The 17,823-nt window shown below is 39.5% G+C and overlaps 1 protein-coding gene across 1 annotated transcript in view; it reads left to right on the plus strand.

The window, feature by feature from the left end:
* The window catches only part of RORB (RAR related orphan receptor B), a 211,237-nt gene that overhangs the window by 179,372 nt on the left and 14,042 nt on the right, over nucleotides 1-17,823 (plus strand). Inside the window, exons 5-9 of the mRNA XM_019966071.2 lie at nucleotides 4,710-4,831; nucleotides 6,191-6,323; nucleotides 8,905-9,012; nucleotides 10,778-10,888; nucleotides 13,812-13,924. Of these exons, the coding sequence (XP_019821630.1) occupies nucleotides 4,710-4,831; nucleotides 6,191-6,323; nucleotides 8,905-9,012; nucleotides 10,778-10,888; nucleotides 13,812-13,924 (587 nt within the window). The remainder of the gene's footprint in view (nucleotides 1-4,709; nucleotides 4,832-6,190; nucleotides 6,324-8,904; nucleotides 9,013-10,777; nucleotides 10,889-13,811; nucleotides 13,925-17,823) is intronic.

Consider the following 17,823-nt stretch of genomic DNA (forward strand, 5'->3'; position numbering starts at 1 on the left):
CCGACTCCTTCCTCAGCATGTGCGGTCTGCAACCCAAGCTGGTTAAAGGATCCGACCAAACCTGGGCTTTGAGAAGCAACTGCAATCCAAGTCAGGGAAATGGATGAAGGATGTGTGATTGCCCAGAAAGATTCCACATCCCCTGCTCTTTTACCTCAATCTCTTTGTCTGGACTTTCTCATGTGGTTGGTCCCTTGAGATCATACCGTTTACTCTTACCTTTTCTGTTTTTCCAGGCAAGGACTCTTGAAAGTTCCTTTGGCGCCCAGCAGGAACTTCGCATACTGTATTCATTGTCTCTCCCTTTGTCCCCTCTTTTTAAATCCTTCTCCCCGTTTCACAACTGCAGACTCTCAGTTCAAACAAACCATCTCCTCTGATGGTCATGCATCTTTCTAATGGACAGAATGAGTCTTCTGGCCTTGCTCCCTAGGCACCAAGTCTAGCTTTACTGTGTGGTTTATACAGACGGCACCCACCCCCTGCTGAGCCTTGAGCGGGTCAATTTGGCTTTTGCACAGGGCTCACCTTCGACTGAGCGACTTCACTTTCACTTTTCACTTTCATGCATTGGAGGAGGAAATGGCAACCCTCTCCAGTGTTCTTGCCTGGAGAATCCCAGGAAAGGGCGGGGAGGAGGGAGTGGGTGGGGGGAGCTTGTGGGCTGCCGTCTCTGGGGTCACACAGAGTCGGACACAACTGAAGCGACTTAGCAGCAGCAGCAGCACCTTTGATCTGCAGACCCAAGGAAGGAAGTGGAAAAGGACTGCTCCTGCTGCTGCTGTGTCTTGGCCTTTATTGATACAGGTCTTATGTCAGAAGGAGATCTGCCTTGTATTTCTCACCATGAGGGTGTGGGAAATAAACGCTCATGTTTACTGTTTGTCTTCAAAGCTGTCGTGAGCGCTAATGCTTTAAGATCATCAAACAAAGGGTCAGTGTTAGCTTACTAAAATCCTTTGTCAAGTAAAGCAGAAAACGAGGGGATCAATGGATAGATGGATATTTTCAACATTATCTTTACTAACTAAACATTGGCTGAGTACCTACTGTAATGTTCTCTCTCTCATGTGCATGCACACACACACACACTCATACTCCACTTGCTGATCCTGTGCATCCTTCTTCAGAACTGTCCTAAATCTAGCCCCTCCACTCTATCTCTGTCATTCTCACCTTGTTCAGAAATCCCTCACATTGCCTGTATTTTTCACAACAGCCTGGTTAATCTCACTTACTCCTTAGTGCCATCTCATCTTCTTTGCCGTGGCCAGGATAACCCTTTAAAAACAGAAGACCAACCATGTCACTTCACTCTCCTGCCTCACAGCTTCCGCTAACTCTGAATTGCTACAAGATAAAATTCGAACTCTTTGGCCTGGCTTACTCAGCTGCTCCATCTCCAGTCACAGCGTCCATCTCTAGTCTCTTTTTTCCCTCTTTTCATCTCTTCCATGCACTCTACATTGCCAACAATATAGACGTTTTGCTGGGAAAGAGAGCTGATTTCAAAACACCATTTGTTACCTTTGTGAAAATGGGTCTAAAGTCACTCACTCTTTCTGAACCTCACTTTTTTCCTCAGTCAAAGAGAAGTTGTTTGTAAAAGGTAAAGATTGTGAAGATGTAAAGTATAATGTCAGCAGTTATCCAGCTCAGAGCTAGTTTTCTCTCTGTGCCTTTCCATCATCCCCTCTACCTGAGGTCTGTCTCCCTCTTTATGTGACAAACTCCTGTTCAGACTCAGGTCAACAGGCATCTTCTCTATGGATGTTTTTCTGCCTTCCCCAGACTGAGTTAGACGTTTTCTTCTTTGGGCTCCCACAATAACTCATGGTATTTGTTATATCAAGATATGACAAGATATTATTATAAGATCCTTTACCAAAAAAAGGGTCTTTTTTAAAACTCTGTATCTTAGCTAGGCATGTAATACTGCCTCAAAAAACACATGTGAACATGTGAATGAATATATGAAAGCATTATGTTGGGTTCTGCAGTCCAGTTCTTGAAAAATTCACAATCTTGAAGTGTGTAAAAACATCCACTCAAATAAGCATAATGTGAGCCTGACTGGAAGTAAGGCCTGGTTGAGTGAGAAGTAAATGTAAAGGCAGTTGGCTATTCTACCTGAGGACACAAGCCATTCTTATTTGAGCTGAGTCCTAAAGCATCCACGTGGAGTTACCTTTCCATTGTGCTTAATCTGCCCATGTGTTTATTATGTTCACTTCTCTCATATCCCATAGAACCCTAAATTTTGGTGGCAGAGAGCTAGAGAATTCTTAAACTTTGGCCAGCAATTCTCAGGAAATGTTGTAAAAGAACAGATAAAAAGTTTTTCATAGTGCAATTTTGAGTGCAATTGTAATTTTGCTTATAAACCCTGAAGCCTGTAAATTACTGACAAATCGTATATCTTTGAAAATGAAAACAGACTACACCGAGAAGATAAAGGTTTGAAAACTATAGAGCCATAAAAATCTTATGTTTTCATTATATACCTACTGAGGAATAGATATGTTTTTTTAAGAGTCTTAGTAATTAGACTGCCCAAGTGAAATTGAAAAATGATGAACCATGACATACCAATCTATTTTAATATGATGTATAGAATATTTCCTGCCCTGTTTTACAACATAGGAGGATGTTCAATAAAATTTTGAATATAGGATTTTTTTAAAGAAAGGATCTTTATAATATGATAAGCAATGAAAATCTAGAAATGCTCAATGCTGAATCCAATAGAGCATAACAATAATCATAAGTTAGAATTTTGTAGCCTCTTCTATATCCATCAGCTTATGGTTCTGATTGAACAACTCTAATAAATATTGAAATATCTTCCTTCAGTAGCACTGATTCCAAAATTAAATATCTCTGTTTTGTCTCCATTGTATGGTCAGATTGCTTCCCTGATGAAAAACTGTATAGAATGTCCCAATAATGACAATTGTGGCTACCATTTATTCAGTGTATATAATGTGCCAGGCAATGGCTATATGAGATTTTTTATTTGGAAGGTTCATTAGAAACTTAAGCTTACCTTTTTAATTCCCTATATTACTAAAACTCAATTTATTTCATGACATATAAATCAGAAGCTTAGCAAGGTAAAAAAAAAAGAAAAAAAAGGTACCTAAGTACTGCTTTGAGATTTCTCCTGCAGAAGAAATAAAATACAGCTACTTAGAATGACAGAAATTGCGTTTAAAATGGCACAACCTGCAACATAAGAGAAACTCCACTTCTCTATGAGCCAAGAACAGTTACTAGGAAAAAAAGTTGGTCATCTTCGTTTTACTCACATCCCACTTACAGAATTCCTAAGTACTTTGGTTTCCCGAGGGCTTCCCTGGTGGCTCAGATGATACAGAATCCACCTGCAAGGTAGGAGACTGGATTTGATTCCTGGGTCAGGAAGACCTCCTGGAGAAGGAAATGGCTATCCATTCCTGTATTCTCGCCTGGAGAATTCTGTGGACAGAGGAGCCTAGTGGGCTACAATCCATGGGGTCACAAAGAGTCAGACAGAACTGAGTGACTGACATACTTTGGTTTCTCAAGATGTCACTTTCATGTGTTCAAATAGCAGAAGGGATTATGAGGGGACCTTCCTCCAGCTCCATCCAACTTCGGGAACTCATAGCAGCTTGTTAAATAGAATTCTTGTGTCTGGTGCTATGACTCAACTTTCATACCTTGAAACTCAAAATGATCAATATTTAAGATACAATGCCATATATAACTCATTTGGACTAAATGCCCCACCAAGATTGTGTTTATTTCTACTTTTTTAATGAATAAAACTATTTTCTTTTTTTTAACTTTTTCAGAGAAAAACTTTATCTTATGAAAAATTTGAAAGAATATAAAGACACTAGTGACCTAACTTCAAAATTATCACCTCATGAGTCAATATTATTTCATCTCCCTCTCCTGTTATTTACAGAAGATATCTACATGGTTCCAAAGTCAAATCTACAAAATTAATACTATTGGAGAAGTCTGACTTCTATCCCTGCCCACTCCCCATTTTCTTCTCTTTGCTCTATAGAAAACTATGTTTTTAGATTATTGTTAAATCCTCCCTTATTAAAACATAAGCAAAACATTTATATTTCAACTTCTCCTTTCTGAGATAAACACTGGTGATCTAGTGATTTTCAAAATATTTTAAAGTATTTGGAGCTTAGGCCGACTGTTACAGTATAGCAAATGTTACAAGACTGCTAGCAGACTTTCAGGCCAAAAAGCAAGAAACATGGTAATTTGTATCTATTTCAAAAATAAATATTTATTTGAACACTATAACTTTAAGACCCCAATTTTGTGACCAAAAAGAGGAGGAGAAGGCAGTTAATTTTTATTAAAAGCATGATATTTGGGGGGAAAAGCAATAAAGAGTTTGTCTGGAGATGTGTAAATAGATAGTAGTGTTAAAGATATGTTCATACAAGTGGAGTATCTTCAAAATGCATTCCTTCAGGAAACACATTAACAGCAGGTTTCCTTCAGCAGCTCCTGCTGTTGCTGCTACTTCAGTCGCGTCCAACTCTTCCCAACCCCGTGGACTGCAGCCTCCCAGGCTCCTCCGTCCATGGGATTTTCCAGGCAAGAGTACTGGAGTGGGGTGCCATGGCCTTCCCCGTCCTTCAGCAGAGTGGGATTTTATTCACAAACCCTCAAAGTGGTCTTCTTTCTCACAGATCGAATTGCACAGAACATCATTAAGTCCCATTTGGAGACGTGTCAGTATACCATGGAGGAGCTGCACCAGCTGGCATGGCAGACCCACACCTATGAAGAAATCAAAGCGTATCAAAGCAAGGTATTCTGGGAAATGAAAGGGTTTTCTGTGACTTCTTTGACTTTCTCAGCCTCAGCCCTATTGACATTTCAGACTGGACAATCCCTTGCTGTAAGGACTGGCCTGCACATTGTAGGATGTCAAACATCATCTTTGGTCTGTACCTACTAGATGCCAGGAGCATGCCCTCCCACGTAGCTGCGACAGCCAGAATGTGTCCAGATATTGCCAAATCTGGAGGCAAAACTGCTCTGACTGAAAACCAGTGCCCTACTCGAGTGACAGAGGAGACTGGGCCCACATTGGATATGTTAGGACATCTCTTGGTGGCTTCCTTGGTCCAGGCAAGGAACGAGAGCAGTTGAAAATCATAGCAGTAATATTTGCAAACTTACTCTAGAAAAATATTAAACAACACATTCTGAATGTTTTCTTCTTGCCCTACATGTTAAAAAATGACCAGAGGAAAAAGGGAGAACTCATCCCACGTTATTATAATTGGGATGTTGTTTTTATTATAATTATTATGATTTTGATTATTTCGTGTACATTAGAGAAGGTTTTAAGAGAAGGAATTTGTTGTTGTTGTTTTGACTCACATTATTTACAAGACTGAGATCCACAATCACAAAATCTACCAGTAAATTAACTTTTAGTAAAATTTATAAATGTGTCTATATCTAAATATATGACTATAACATACTGATTTTTCTCCAGTGGAACAATTAAATGTTACCACTTTTACATGAAGGAGGAGACAAAAGCATAGCTATTATTATGGTCAATAAAAAAACAGAATCAACATACTTGGATTTCCAAAGAAAATAACCCAAGGATCAAAATACATTTCTGGATTCTGTTTTACTTAAGACAGTGATTTGATCTGATGTCTTTTCCATTGAAATTCTTTTTGTACCAAAAAGCAGTCTCCATAAGTTCTGGGAAAAGAACACAACATAGAAAAAACTTAGTGACAGTCAGATACACACTGAAAATAATTTTGTGGAAGTCTGTGAATGAAATTGCTATTACTGAGTGTAAGAGTTTGATTTTACAAAACAGACTAAGAGCTTGAGTTTGTTTAGGTGAGGAGAGGAGGAGAAAAAAACGATAAAAAAAAATCTGTAAATATCGATCTTTATGTACTATTGCAATATTTCCATTATTTTAGCTTTAGTACTTTGATAATTGTGGTGTATCGAGGTCCAAATAAATCAAAACAACATCTTAGAAAATATCACCTCTCTTCTAAAGGGGGGTGAAAGCCCACCATTAACCCCCAAGTGACAGGTAAGCGCCGGTTAGAGCAACCTTGAGTATTTCACTGAGTCTCCAAGTTGTTCTTGGCTCCATGTCCATTCTGTGTTTTCTCTCTTGAAGTCCAGGGAAGCACTGTGGCAGCAATGTGCCATCCAGATAACCCACGCCATCCAGTATGTGGTAGAGTTTGCAAAGCGAATAACAGGCTTCATGGAACTCTGTCAAAATGATCAAATCCTACTTCTTAAGTCAGGTAAGCAAGAAGATTCATTGCTGGGCGGAAGAGGGTCTATTTTAGACCAGGATGTGGTCCACCCTTAGCTGAGGTTGGTTCTAGAAAATCCTCCATCTGCTATGTAGCTCATTTTTACCACCCACACTGTCAGCCAACTCCCAAAGGAAACACTCAGTAATAAAAATGCCCTGATACTCATTCAGCTCGCCTTTGAAGTCAAATACAATTTTGCTTATTGAAAGTGGAGCTATTAATTGCGGAGGTTGAGATACCCAGCTTGACAGGCAGTGCAAGTAATTAGCGTGTCAAGGTGGCTGAATTGCTGAGCTGGCTCTAAAATGTACTACTTGTCTGCTGTTGGGGGGCTGGAATCCAGGCTAGCTGAGCTCTGCCTCTGTGGTCATTTCCAATCATTTTAATGAGGATAGCCTGCAGCAAGAATACACTGGGAAAAACTCACTCTGCTCTAATCTTTCCTCCCCCTTCTCTCACACATACTCCCTGATACATGCACAGTCACTTAGGAAGTACCTCAAGAAACTGCACGTGGTTCACTTTGCAGCTGCCATTACCCAAGCAGGAAAACTATTTACTTGTCTTTCTCGGCCCCCTTTGAAAATAAAAAATAAGAACCACTCTGGTGTTTACATAAAGGGCTACAGCAAATAATAATAATATAATTTTATATATGTAATAGCACACATATACATGTTTAAGTTTACCTATGACATCTTTTTTTAATCTCATGTGCTCAATATGGTTTCCATCTTATAAATGAGGAAGCAAAGATTCGAAGAACTAAAGGGCTGTGTTCGATACCACCTAGCCAGTACCTGGCAAAGCTGGCTTTTGAACTTGAGTCAGATAAAATGATTATTCTAAGTTATTGCTGCTTCTTTACCAAATGATTAAAAAGGAGGTGCAAATCTTGACTCAAAGGTGAACTTGATGTATTTGTTGCTGGGTTAAAAATCACCCTAAAACTTAGTTCAAACAACAATAATAATTCATTTTGCTCCCAAAGCTGATTTGAGCAGGTCTCAGCGAGGGATGGCTTGTCTCTGCTTCCTGTGGTGTTCACCAAGGCAACGTGACTGAGGGCAGGAGGACCCCCTTTCACGTTGGCTCACGCACAGGACTAGCAGTTTGTGCCAGTTGACAGCTCAGAGTTCAGTCAAGGCTTTGGGCTGAAGGGCCTCAGTTCCTATCCATGTGAGCCCCTCCACAGACTGCTTGGACTTTCTCACAGCATGGTTGCTGGCTTTCAAAAGTTAGCATTTCAAGAGAACAAGACAGAAGTGCCTAGCGTTTTTCTGATGTAGCTTCCAAAGTCTCAGAGTGTTATTTCCAACTGACTAATAAGTCAAGGCAGTGATGAAATCCACCTTGGTTTAAGGGTAGGAGACACAGAATGTAAGGGGTCAGGTAAAGTGCCTTCCATATTGTAGATACTGAATAAGTGGTTCCTATTATTATTTTAGTCAGAAAAGCATTGTGTCCATTAATATTTGTGAATTCCCAATATGTAAGCCCCTATGCTAAGGTGACAGATGAGGGAAAGCAGAGAAATCAGCAGAACAAAGAAATACTACACCAGACTAAGAAAGACACCAGGGATACCTCAGGGTACCCCACATGTGTAAGCAAATCATCTGTGTGACGTTCTCATGCAAATGTGTGACTTCTGACTGTGGATGTCACTTTCCTCCCCATTGTGGGGCAAAAGCCCCATGCAGTCGTTCCTCAGGATGTCAGTAAGTATTCAGAGGGACAAGCGGAAGTAGTGAACTAATTCATTTAATAAAGATTTATTAAGCATGTACTATGTGCCAGGGACTTTTCTAGGTCCTGGAAATATAACAATGAATAAAATAGGCCACAATTGCCTATGGCTACAGACAAGGGCCCTTGCCACTATTGAACTAACAGCAAATTCAGAAATGTTAGGCCCATCAAGGCTGAACAAACTACTTCTTGATGGGCTTTCAATAAACCTTTGATCTGTGAATGTTGATTATAACTCCCTGGAGTGGATAGTGCTCAGTATTTTGCCAAAACTTGTTTGACCTCTTTAAGAAACCCTTGTGTCAAAGACATGAATACATAAACGGCACCCTCAGGAAACATCCTGAAGGTGTCCTTAGGTCATCATATGCAGAAATATAAACAGACCGTGTTAAAAACTGAAGTAGCGTGCAAGTTTTCCCAATACCAAACTTCTACGAAAAGTTAACAGACGGCAGTTGCCTGCCACAAAGCTTCTTTCTGGGCCACTTATCATCACCTGTGAATTTGAAGCTAACTTTAATATTAGTCAAAAATGGTGGGGGAGGGCGGAATGCATGCTTCCAAAGAAAACATTGTTGCCCTCCATTTTAGTCACCTTTAAAGTATGTTTTATCTTTCATTCCTCACATAGGCATCAAGAGCTTTATTTGCAACATGGTTCTTTTTTACTTGGGAAGGAATCTTGAGATGTTTCTGAATGTGTATGTCTATGAGTCTGTGTGTATTTTAAAGTTTTTTGATGTCTCTTGAGCTACATGCAGTAGTAAGGTCTTTATTATTGTGTATATATACATAACTTTTTTTCTCATAGGTTGCTTGGAAGTGGTTTTAGTGAGAATGTGTCGTGCCTTCAACCCATTAAACAACACTGTTCTGTTTGAAGGAAAATATGGAGGAATGCAGATGTTCAAGGCCTTAGGTGAGTTCACCTTTGGTGATGACACAGTTTTATTACTACCATCAGTTTCTCCACTTAGATAATAACTGGTAAAAGAAATGTCCTGATCCTCTAATGAGAACTAGTATCTCATTGTTTGATAAGGGTTGTACTAGGTGAGCCTCCAATGTTTCATCTAACTCCTCTGATTTTACAACTGTGCCTCCAAATATCAAAAGAAGGAAGGGAACATGGACTCTCTTGATACCAGCCATGCTTCATTCAGAAGTCAATGAAAACTGACTCTAAAGAACTGGGATGCATTCTAAGCACTCTATAGGATCAGGCTTTCTTTTCCTTTCTAGCTTACTGCTTCACAAAGTATAACATATAGACCAGTGGTGGTCCATGGGTGACCTCTTAGTTTCTTATGCAAGTTTATAGTCATGAACTAAGGTGTTTAAAGGAGGAAGCCTTTCACTTGTTTTGCGCCCAGAGTCACGGGTTCTCCCTGTTAATTCATGGAGTTCTGAAAGCACACACAGCATGGGTGCCAACTAGCCCTAAATGATCCCCAGACCATTCTAGTGGGAGGGCGGGATAGAGTCAGTCTCTGGAAGTGTGTCATTCACTTCCAGCCATCAGTGTATGGGGTGGATAAGAATGTTAGCAAAGACGGACGGATGCCAGGAAAGGTTTTAACTATTGGCAGTGTCATTTGTTCCATATCCTGCCCACAGACATCAAAGAAGGCCACTTCCCTTTCACCTTTTGTGCTGTTAGCTGATACGGTAGCCAACAGCAAGTCCACCAGGGCCGGCAGTGTTTCCCTCCTGTAGCCGATACACATCCATGTCATCTCCAAAGCTAGATTTTCAAGAAAGGAGGAAAAACATTGGCAAGCAACTTGGGTATATTTCCAGCTTCATAAAATAAACATTTACCAAGGATCAGTGTAGGGATGAAGCATTGTTTTGGGAGGATCCACAACGGCTAAGCACCTGACCTGCGCGTCATTCATTAGAAGGTAAAAAGGAATGAATGTTTGCTCCTCAATCAAATTTGCAGGAAATTACAGGCACTTTATTGACAGGCACTTTATCTCCATTCTCTTAGTTTGAGGCCCATGGACATCCTACATCGCCAGTGACATCCTATAAGTGCCACTAAAAATGACAGCCCTTGGCCCATTATACATAATATTGTAGGTTTTCTGTGAATGCTATCTCCGTACTAAAGGATCCTCAAATCACTAATTTAAAATTTTTCATTTGGAACTAATTTCAAATTTACAAGATTAAAGTGGGATTATATAGTCCCAGTTGGATATTACAATGGGTGTATACTGTTTCTATCTGCCCTTCATTGGTAATTTTTACTTTCATTGCCTGGTCAAGACAGTGCCCACTTTTCTCACTCACAATGATCACTAAATCACTTCTCAGGTTTTCCTGATGGTTCAGCAGGTGAAGAATCCACCAGCAATGCAGGAGACACAGGAGATGTGGGTTTGATCCCTGGGTTGGGAAGATTCCCTGGAGAAGGGAATGGCTACCCACTTCAGTATTTTTGCCTGGAGAATCCCATGGACAGAGGAGCCTGGTCATAGGGTCCCAAAGAGTCAGACACAACTGAATGACTAAGCACACAGCAGAGTACAAATCATTTCTCCTGGTCAGCAACTTGGAAATATTTTTCCTTTGTGCTTAGTACACAAGACCTTAAACAATTTCTTGATTATGGGACTTTTTCTTACTGTTATACCATTCTATTCAAATATTTTCACTTGATTTGCCTTCTTTTCTAGGTTCTGATGACTTAGTGAATGAAGCATTTGACTTTGCAAAGAATTTGTGTTCCTTGCAGCTGACTGAGGAAGAGATTGCTTTGTTCTCCTCTGCTGTTCTGATATCTCCAGGTAAAAAAAAAAAAAAAAACCTGTTTTGCTATCTTTAACATGAATTGCACCTACCCAAGCCAAGGTTCGCTGGTGAAACTTTCAAAGAACTATATTTTCTTTAGCAAGCTTGTGGTATTTTTGGACAATTCAAAGAAAAGTACCCTCATGTTAATTTGAATGATCCATTTTGTCTCAAATGCAAGAATAGGGTGTGTGGTAAGGTTGACTCCAGATTCAGAAAAGCATCATCATTTCTTAAAGGATAAATGAAGACAAATAGTGGCCTGAGTTATAACTAAGATCTATTTTGATTTTAAGAATAAAGGACACAGAAAAAATGTCCAATAAGGTGAGACTTAGAAATATACTTGAATGAACAAGCCAACATAGGGATTAAAAAAAGTAAAACACATACTTTCTTTTCTTTAAATATCTGTTTCACTTGCCTCTCTATCCAAATTATTGTTAGCGTTCTTAATTCAGGCAAATGCTGGCACCACTTTGTTGTTGTTTAAAGCAATATTAGAAGCTTTAAAAGGAGGTAAGGACAGCAGAGGAAAAAATGGCTCCTACTAAAGACTGGAAAAGGAAGAACCTCTGATGTGGTGGTAGACACTCTAGAACAGGTTCTATCATCAGGTATCTGGGTGACCTTAAACACTTCACCCCTCAGAATCTCAGTTTCCTCACCTGCAAAGAGGGTTGAGTTTCATAATAATAAAGACACAGTCTAGCTCTGAAATGCAATAAACAGCGGAAAGTTTTCAAAGCAGGTTAAGGTGTGACATTTATAGATCAAATGGCACTATAGTCATTGAAATTCTTTTTAAAAGCATGTGCCAGTTTGAAACTGTATAGAATCCTCATAAATGCATGGTTCCTTCCTCAACCAGAATGAAAAGTCAGAGCTGCTCATTCAGTCGTCTGTTGGGTTAGATTTGAGGTCAAGGAATAGCAGTGTCATTAACATTTCTCTATAGAAAGAAAGACACATTCCTGGTCATTTTTATGGTCAAGAGACTCATTCCTTCTATAAACCATTTATCTCTACAGACTTGCTCTTTTCTCTTTTCTTACACTTAGCACATTTTTCAGTGAGGCTGGAAGAAATTAATCTTCCTGGTGATGAGACTTGTTGACATACCACTCTAGCTATGTGTACCCATAATACAGCCTTTACACTTTGTATCTGGTAGACTTTATTTACTTATTTTTTAATTTTTTAATGATTTAAAAAATTTGATTCTGTTTTTTTATTACTTTATCAAAAATGGAAGTTAGTTATCAATTGGTATCTTATGACTAACAGTTTCTCTTGTGGCTCTAAAATAAAGTTGTTCCTCCAAGCTTTTCCCTTTTTTTTTTTTTTAAACCCTAGAAGGTTTTCCAGAATTGGCAGCACAAAGACAAATGGAAGAAGTGACAAGAAAGATTTATTTCTGGTAGCAACCAAATGCCAAATAATTTTCCTCCTGCCATTTTCTCATTGCATTTGCTTCTTCCTATCAATTATAGTTCAGTAGAAGACTAAGCCTGCAAGTCTGTGATGAGGCAGGTGGTTTCACTCTGATTCCTGCTTCCTCAAAGGAAGCAATACAAAATTCACTGTCCTCTTAGGAATGTGTGTGGCAAATCAGTAAATTCCTAGCAGCAAATATTTAAGACACAATATATCAAATTTAAACAATCCATGAAGATAATTGCCCCATTTGAAAGGCAAACATGCTTCTTATGAGTGAAAAATCAGCTGAACTATGAGCCTTTTTCTAGGAAGAACATGCTAAAGCCATCAAATTCCAGAGTATGGAAGCGACGCATGAGGTTTAGCTTATTCTACCTGGTGGGGAATGTTCCAGCCCTGGTCACAGACCCACACTCAGAGGCTTTTAGAAGCAACTCCAAGATACCATGTTTGCCACCTTGGCATAGTGTCATATTCAGAGGGGAAAGACAGTATTCCAGCCTGCGGAGGCTCCATCTCATGCCAGACCCACCCTTCCGCCCAGGTTCTTGCCATAATAGTTACTGTCTATTCAGCTCCGGATGGTTTAGGGAAGGGAGAAGCAGGGAAACTTAATGTATTCTGATTGACAATGGTCACTAAAGGTTTTTGTGCTCACTTACGTAAGGGTTTGCTTAACTGTTGGCTAGACTTGTCCTGGCCCTGTCTAGGATTACAGAATTGAGTTTCTCACCTGACCTGAACTGTGTTCAGAAGGATCATGTGAAGTTCTTTTCCATGAGTATTTGTTCAGCATTTGGACACTCCGGGTGTCTCTTCACTGAAGTTTCAACCTAAGGCATTGATGCCGGACAGAATTTTGTCACCACGGTATAAAGCATCTAGGAAGAAAGAAGAACGAAATGAAACAACAAAGAGAGGGAGGGAGGAAAGAAAAAAGAAAGTAGGAAAGCCTAAAGGAAAGGAGGGATTATCCCAGCCATTATTTAAATATTCAATATAGAAAAAGAGGACACGGGATTAATTGTTATGTTGATTCATGTTGATAGTGTATAAATTATAACAGCTTATATAAAAGAAGAGAGATCCTGAATACCAAAAATGCTCCTTTACAATAGATTTTCTTCACTTCTATAATTCATTTCTTCACAAATCATTGACTTACACTTTGAAAGAAAATCTAAGCATATGTCCAGAGAATGAGTTAGAGATGTAAACTGTCACAGACAGTAAGACACATGCAGCGTCTTTGAATCACTGTGTCCTTACCTCCACCCCAATTTTCTGGCAGTGTTTTGTGTACATTACTGTCCTCATGGCGTTGCTTATAAACTATTTGTTTTAGAAAAATAATTACACGTCTTCAGAAGCAATTTAGACTAATTTGAATTAGGTCTAAATCTCAGCACTTACATAGGTAGGTGAAATACAACGAAGCTTACCTTCTGTCCCCTTCCTACCCACCTTTTCCTTTCTTAGACCGAGCCTGGCTGATAGAACCAAGGAAGGTCCAGAAGCTTCAGGAAAAAATTTATTTTGCACTTCAACATGTGATTCAGAAGAATCACCTGGATGATGAGACCTTGGCAAAGGTAGGTTCTCGAAGCACAGACCCCCTGTCACTGACAGAGCCCAGTGAGCAGGGGAGGGCTAGTCACATAAGGCAAGGGACATTTCTCATCAGCAACAAGGTCTGAAGGTTACCAAAGGTGGCATAAACTTCAAGTGTGCATTTTAAAAGGGACACTGCTGCTGCTAAGTCGCTTCAGTTGTGTCTGACTCTGTGCGACCCCAGAGACGGCAGCCCACCAGGCTCCCCTGTCCCCAGGATTCTCCAGGCAAGAACACTGGTGTGGGTTGCCATTTCCTTCTCCAATGCATGAAAGTGAAAAGTGAAAGTGAAGTTGCTCAGTCGTGTCCAACTCTTAGCAACCCCATGGACTGCAGCCTACCAGGCTCCTCAGTCCATGGGATTTTCCAGGCAATAGTACCAGAGAAAAGGGACACTAGGAAACTATAATAAGCTGAGAACACAATAACTTCTTAGTCAAGGATGATACTGATGGGTCTGAACTCCAGATAGAGGAAGACGCATTATAGGAACTGAGGGTGCTTATCTGAAGAACAAAAGCAAGGAAACAAGTCTTCAAAAATCACATGTGAAGAAAGAGGAGACTTTGCGCCACTTGGGAGTCTGGTCTGGACAAAAGAATGGTTAGATTTTTATTCAAAATAAGGAAGAACTATAAAAGGATGAGAACTGCTGAACAGAGAGTAGACCACTGAGTGGAGTGAGGTCCCTGTCTATGGTCAGATTCTTAGAGATTCTGCCTTGTTTCCTTTCAGATATGTTGTTAATGGCAGTCCTACCCAGAGTAGAAGATTAGACTGATGCCTTGTAAATTTTCCTTCAACTCTAATCTCCTCACCTCTAATCTGGGATTCTTTCAAAATGAAGTATCTCAAGGGCAGACTGCATGCACAGCGCTTTGCATTTCATTCACAATTCAACTTAATTAAAAATAGTGATCCTTTAGAAGAATTCTGGAAAAAGTTATGTACCAACATAAAATGATCATAAGAGGAATAAGGAGTTTTCTAATGATACCTAGCATTATTTTAGATCCTAAAATATCTTAAATTTCTTAAGAATTGGAGTTTTTTTTAGAGGTTAAGCAACGAAGAAGTGGAGCTTATCCTCAGTTACAGATGACAGTTATCCGACTCTATATTTTTATCATTAAAACTCTCCCACTCTGCTCTTGAAGTTCTTTATTTTAAAGGGTGGAGAGGGAAGGGGGACTCTGCTAGGAATACTATCAGATTTTACTTTGCACATACAGAGTACTACAATAAAAAACCTCCATGAGTTAAGTATGCTGCTTCATTATAGTAACATTTTGCTAAAATTAACACATCACTAGGAAGAACATTTCTACACCGTAGAGTGATAGTCTCTTTGATGTAACTTGTCACTTATCACATGGGCAAGGACAAATCCTATGCTCTTCATACCTCAATTTTCTCCCAGATAAGAGCAAAACTTCAACATGCTTTCAGATATACTAGGCAGAAATGGTGATACTGTGGGTATATGCATCTGCCTTTCTGTTGCTGTGCAGCATGTATGCATAAATGCATCTGGTTAGTTAATGTTGGCAGGAAGAATGTTTCTTGCATTTGGATCCCCCAAAGACTTTATTCCCCATATTTACCACCCTAAAATCCAGAGTTAGACAAAAACTATTCCACTTCAGGGGATCATCTTCTTATCAGAAAACCATGGTTCTTTTGTCTGTAAAATGAAGATTATAATTTCTTACTCCTATACAGAAGTATAGGTTCAAATGAGATACATACACTGCATAAATTCTAACACACTGCAACATGGTGATTATTACTTCCCCAAGACAGTAACCCTTGTGCTTATACCATTTGCTACTACTTGGTTGGTATCCTGATGGTGATCTGAGGTATTTGCGGGTAGGAAGAAGACAGAAATTGAAGATGAAAAATATGTAATAGCAAAAAAAAAAAAATTAAAACACCAAGTAAAGTCAGCTTAACTCTCCTTTTCCCATCTTTAGTGGGAAAAGTATACAATTATTTTATTTCTTAAGAATAATTAACATATAACATTATATTAGGCTTAGGTATATAACATAATGATTCAATATTTGTATATGCTGTGAAGGGTCACGTCCGACTTACAAAGACTCGGACATGACTGAGCAACTGAACTGAACTGATATGTTGTGAAGCGAACACCACAGTAAGTCTAGTTAAATCCATTCAGTTCTTTGCTTATGGAAAGAGAATGTTGTAAATCTGGGAATCAGAAAAAGTGTTAGAAAGGATAATTTCTTATATAAAATTCACTGGAGTCAAATGACAAAGCATTGCTTCCACTAGGCATGTGTGGATATTGAGTTTCTGTGTGGCCCTTTCGCTGTAACGGTCATCATTTGATAGGAAGTTATGTGAACCAGGGGCTTCCCTGGTGGCTCAGAGGGTAAAGAGTCTGCCTGCAATGCAGGAAACCCAGGTTCATTCCCTGGATCAGGAAGATTCCCTGGAGAAGGGAATGGCTACCCACTCCAGTATTCCTGCCTGGAGAATTCCATGGACAGGGAAGCCTGCTGGGCTACAGTCCCTGGGGTCGCAAAGAGTCGAACATGACTGAGCGACTAACACTATGTGAACTAATGTGGAGGGACCATGAAATGGAATGAGAATTGGGTTCTCATTTCTCCCTGCTCTGGACCGTGTGGTTTTGCATAAGTCACTCCATTTGTCTAAGTCTCAGGTTCAAGTGTGTTGGGGAAAGGGAAGGGACAGGCAAGTCTCTTAAGTTCCTGACTGCCTTCATACTCTAAGGACAATGGCGCCATTGACATATAGGGACACCCACTCATCAAACCCATGCTCTCCAAAAGAAATAAACAGCTTTATTTAAATCCAAGGAAAACTATTCCGCCATACCACAGATACTTTTCCTATTTTCAGAAATTTATTCTTTCACCTTCATAGCCATGGAGCTCTTCTGCCTCCATGACACCCCTAAAAGAGTGACCCCTCTGGGCAATCGGGTACACAGTATGAAGCTTATCTCCAGAAAAATGTGCACATATGCAACTGCTATATTCAAGTCCAGGGGTTTGGGTTATAGTCTCAGTAAGTGGGGTGGATCTGCCTCTGTGCAAATGACAAAGACTGTTAATAGCCAGCCAGTTTGACTCTGAACAGGTGTAGCCGGCTTCAAGTGAGGTGCAGGGTTCAGACATAATCATTAGATTTCATCTTGAAAAAACTGTCTCCAAAACACTTTCTGCATGCCCAGTTCCTGAAATTAAAGTTCAAGTAGCAATGCCTTATACTTTTGACCAAACTTGGACCTGGAGAGGATTTTAAAATCAGGAATTTTAATCCATTAACTAAAAGTTCTCAACCCCTGTGTATTAATCAGTTTATTTATTTTTTGGTTTGTTTGGGGTAAAAATAAATAATCTAGTTTCTTCTTTTCATGATCATAATGATAATATGTACCATATATATAATGAACGATCAGACTAGCTTAGTTATTCTGCACAAGTGACTTGACCTCTGTGTCTCGGTTTTCTTATTTGTAAAATGTGATTAAAGATAGTATTGATGTCATATGGTTATTTTGAGGACTGAATGAGATCAAATATAAGCATGGTACATGATTCATAACCAACATGTAAGTGCTGTTATTGTAGCTGCTGTGGACAGAAGAAACTTTGTTTCTGTAGGGAAATGTTTTATCCAAGAAATGGGTATATTTGAACTAATAGCTGATGAATGCTGTTTCAAAGGATGGAAGTTAGAGGTTTAGGGAGGTGAAGTATGGCATTCCAAGTGATGGGGGCAATGCTATATGTATAAGAAAATATACACTGTATGAAGACCCTGAATAATAGTTAGATTTGGCTGGATCCCGGATTGGAGAAATGAGGAAATGAGATAACAC

Source organism: Bos indicus, chromosome 8 (assembly GCF_029378745.1).
Source record: "Bos indicus isolate NIAB-ARS_2022 breed Sahiwal x Tharparkar chromosome 8, NIAB-ARS_B.indTharparkar_mat_pri_1.0, whole genome shotgun sequence".
Taxonomy (NCBI): Eukaryota; Metazoa; Chordata; class Mammalia; order Artiodactyla; family Bovidae; genus Bos; species Bos indicus.